The sequence below is a fragment of the Solanum tuberosum genome, unplaced genomic scaffold (genome assembly GCF_000226075.1).
Source record: "Solanum tuberosum cultivar DM 1-3 516 R44 unplaced genomic scaffold, SolTub_3.0 scf00710, whole genome shotgun sequence".
NCBI classification, from domain to species: domain Eukaryota; kingdom Viridiplantae; phylum Streptophyta; class Magnoliopsida; order Solanales; family Solanaceae; genus Solanum; species Solanum tuberosum.
The window spans coordinates 27,207-30,148 of NW_006239629.1; the positions used below are offsets into that span (position 1 = coordinate 27,207).

At 35.5% G+C, this 2,942-nt stretch overlaps 1 protein-coding gene across 1 annotated transcript in view; it reads right to left on the bottom strand.

Annotated features, from left to right (window-relative positions):
- The window catches only part of LOC102599264 (putative late blight resistance protein homolog R1B-17), a 7,741-nt gene that overhangs the window by 1,902 nt on the left and 2,897 nt on the right, over positions 1-2,942 (bottom strand). Inside the window, exon 2 of the mRNA XM_015305200.1 lies at positions 13-1,582. Within this exon, the coding sequence (XP_015160686.1) occupies positions 13-1,582 (1,570 nt within the window). The remainder of the gene's footprint in view (positions 1-12; positions 1,583-2,942) is intronic.

Sequence of the window (2,942 nt, forward strand, 5' to 3'; positions counted from 1 at the left end):
GATGGCCAATACCCTGAGATGGTTGAAACAAGAGAAAAATCCATGTATTATAGGATTATGACGGTAGATGGGCAATATAGGGAGAAGCTTAATATGGGTTTCAAAAGGTAGATCCAAGTAAGAAAAGCAGTAGATAGATCTGGCTACAGGGGGTGAGAGCTTAAGACCATCCTTAATAGGCTTTTGAATACTGAAGCGACGAAAATTAGGCTTTTGTACTGGTGCAAATGGAGTTCTCACAACATGCATAAACTTTGTCATTTCAGCTTCTATCAAACAGAACTCACGCAGCAGATCATGTATTCCGCATACTTTTACCTCACCATTGAATCTTTTTTTTCTAGCCATTATCAAGTTCCTGCTGATAAGATCCTCCAAATAATGTTTTGCCACTTCTTCCAAGCTTTCATGACGTCCAGAAGACGTCCTTATGAAACCTTCTGCGATCCATAATTGGATCAATCTCCAAGTTTCAACTTGAAAATCCTCTGGGAAATCACCCATAGAAAGAAAGCACGGTTTGAGTCGATTAGGCAAGTGATGGTAACTCAAACCGAGCACTCCTAAGCATTTATTTGAATGACTAGCAATGATTTCACTTAATGTTTTGGCAACATAATTCCAACTTTCTAATTTCTTGGGCACCGTTTTAGAGAGATGCCCTGCAATCACTGAAATTATTAAGGGAAGTCCTTGGCATTTTTCTGCTATTTTTTTTCCAATTTCTTCCAACTTGGGAGGATGATCGTGTTCTAGTCCAAACGCCTTATCACAGAGTAACTTCCAACTATTATCTAAATCCAAGAGGTTCATCTTATGAGGGATACTAGAATTTGCATATATTGCTACATCAGTTTCCCTAGTAGTCAATAAGACTCGACTCCCATTGTTGCGATTAGGAAATATTTGTGATATGCTATCCCAATCATCCGTACTCCAAATATCATCAACAACAACAAGGTATCTTGGACCGTTTAGACTCTTTTTCACCACGTCAGCTAACTCACTGTCATTCATGTTATCATAATCTTTTGTGTTCACATTAACTCTTTGCTTTGAAATGCAATGTAAAGCGTCTAACAATACATTTTTATATAGAAATTCTTGAGATATTGTAACCCAAACAAAAATGTCAAAGTGATACCTGATTGGAAGATGATCATAAGCTTTTTTAGCGAGTGTTGTTTTGCCAATGCCACCCATACCCGTTATGGTGACAATGTCTAGATACGACGTTGGTCCTCTCAATCTTTTATCTATTATCTCCAAGTCACCATCAAGTCCCTGCACGATATCATCTTTCAAGTGATCTGACAGCGTTGGATCACTCATAGAAGAAGCGCCAATCAAGGAATCCGCGGTTAATTCAAGAATTTGATCAGCATCATGAGAAAGAATCTCCATCACTTGTTTCTTTGTCGTATCCATTTTTTCAACAACTGGTAGCATATCATGGTGTTGTAAAATTCCAAATGTCCAGCTTTCTTCTTTGATGATTTCAGAAATCTTCATTTCAACAACATCCTCTGCCTCACTAACAACAACTCTAATATCTTCCTCCAAAGATTTGATTTTCTCATTGCTAGTGTTTTCAAGAACATCTTGAAAATATCAGCTGAAGCACGAAGAGAATTGAGCATTTCAGTACTATGATCATGAAAGAGTTCTGAAATATTTGGTTGATCAAGAGTTTGAAGAAGAGAAATTACAGCAGTATATGCAGCCATCAAGTCAATATGGAGAGGAATTACAACAAAAATAATTTTTAGATGTAACTCAAGATATCAAATAATGTACTACTCTTGTGTATTTATAATAAAACTTTAATTAATTTCCAACACCATGTTAGTTGAGTGTGTAAAATCAGAAGAGTAGGTGTAATATTAATGATGGGCAGTTGGGTGACTGATATACAACCATACCGCAATTTAATTTGCAGCACCATGTTAGTATTTATCAATAAAATAATAAGAAGCAGTTAAATATTACAACAGCGTAAGTAGTCATATTGTAATGTTTTGGATTAATAATACATAACTAAGTCAATGCCAGTTGGATGCGTGAAAACAGATCTGTGTCGACTAACTAACAACCTTAATGGCTCGATGTTTACCATGCGAGAACCTTCCTCTGGTTTATTAATGTTTTCTTTCTTTTGATATAGACAATTTTTATACTAAATTAAGAAAACGACATTTATTGTTTATTTGTCATGGTTCACTAGCCACCATTTATGATCATTATCATTAACCATTACTATGTAACAACCAATAATTACTATCGACAATCATCTCCATCAGTCACCACTATATATTAATACTAATTGTAGACATTGAAATTTTGTGGGACTCTACAAGATGCATTTAATTCGAGTTGGAATTCTACAAATTGTGTTTAACTCAAATTAGGATTCTTGGAGGCTACTCACCCCTAAACCCTAGTTCACACCTATATAAATGGTACAAATTCCCTTAAAAGACATCTCAAAAGATCCCATAAACTCTTGGATATTTTTAAAGATCGGGATCTCGAATATTCCACAAAAGTCATGGAATACTCATATAGAGGTCAAATCTAAATCATCCTAGTTCGAGAAATACACCACTAACGGCCCTCGAATCATGGATAAATCTTAAGAAAGTTGAATCAAGGAAAGAACATAATTGTACCTGCATATTTATCAATAAAGTTATGTTTCTTATTAATTTATTGTGATTGTCATTTATTTTCTATCACTTTAAAATTTGTTGCAAACAAATTGGCATGCCCAGTGGGACCAAATCTACCCTTCATCTCTTCTCTCTTAAATCAAATTTGAAAATCTGAAGCTACAAAGGTGGAAGAATGAGTACCTCAATCCTCGTCTTTGTGTTTCATCAAGTCTACACTCCGACAAGCCTTGAAGCAGGGGGCATTTGTAGACATTGAAATTTTGCGGACTC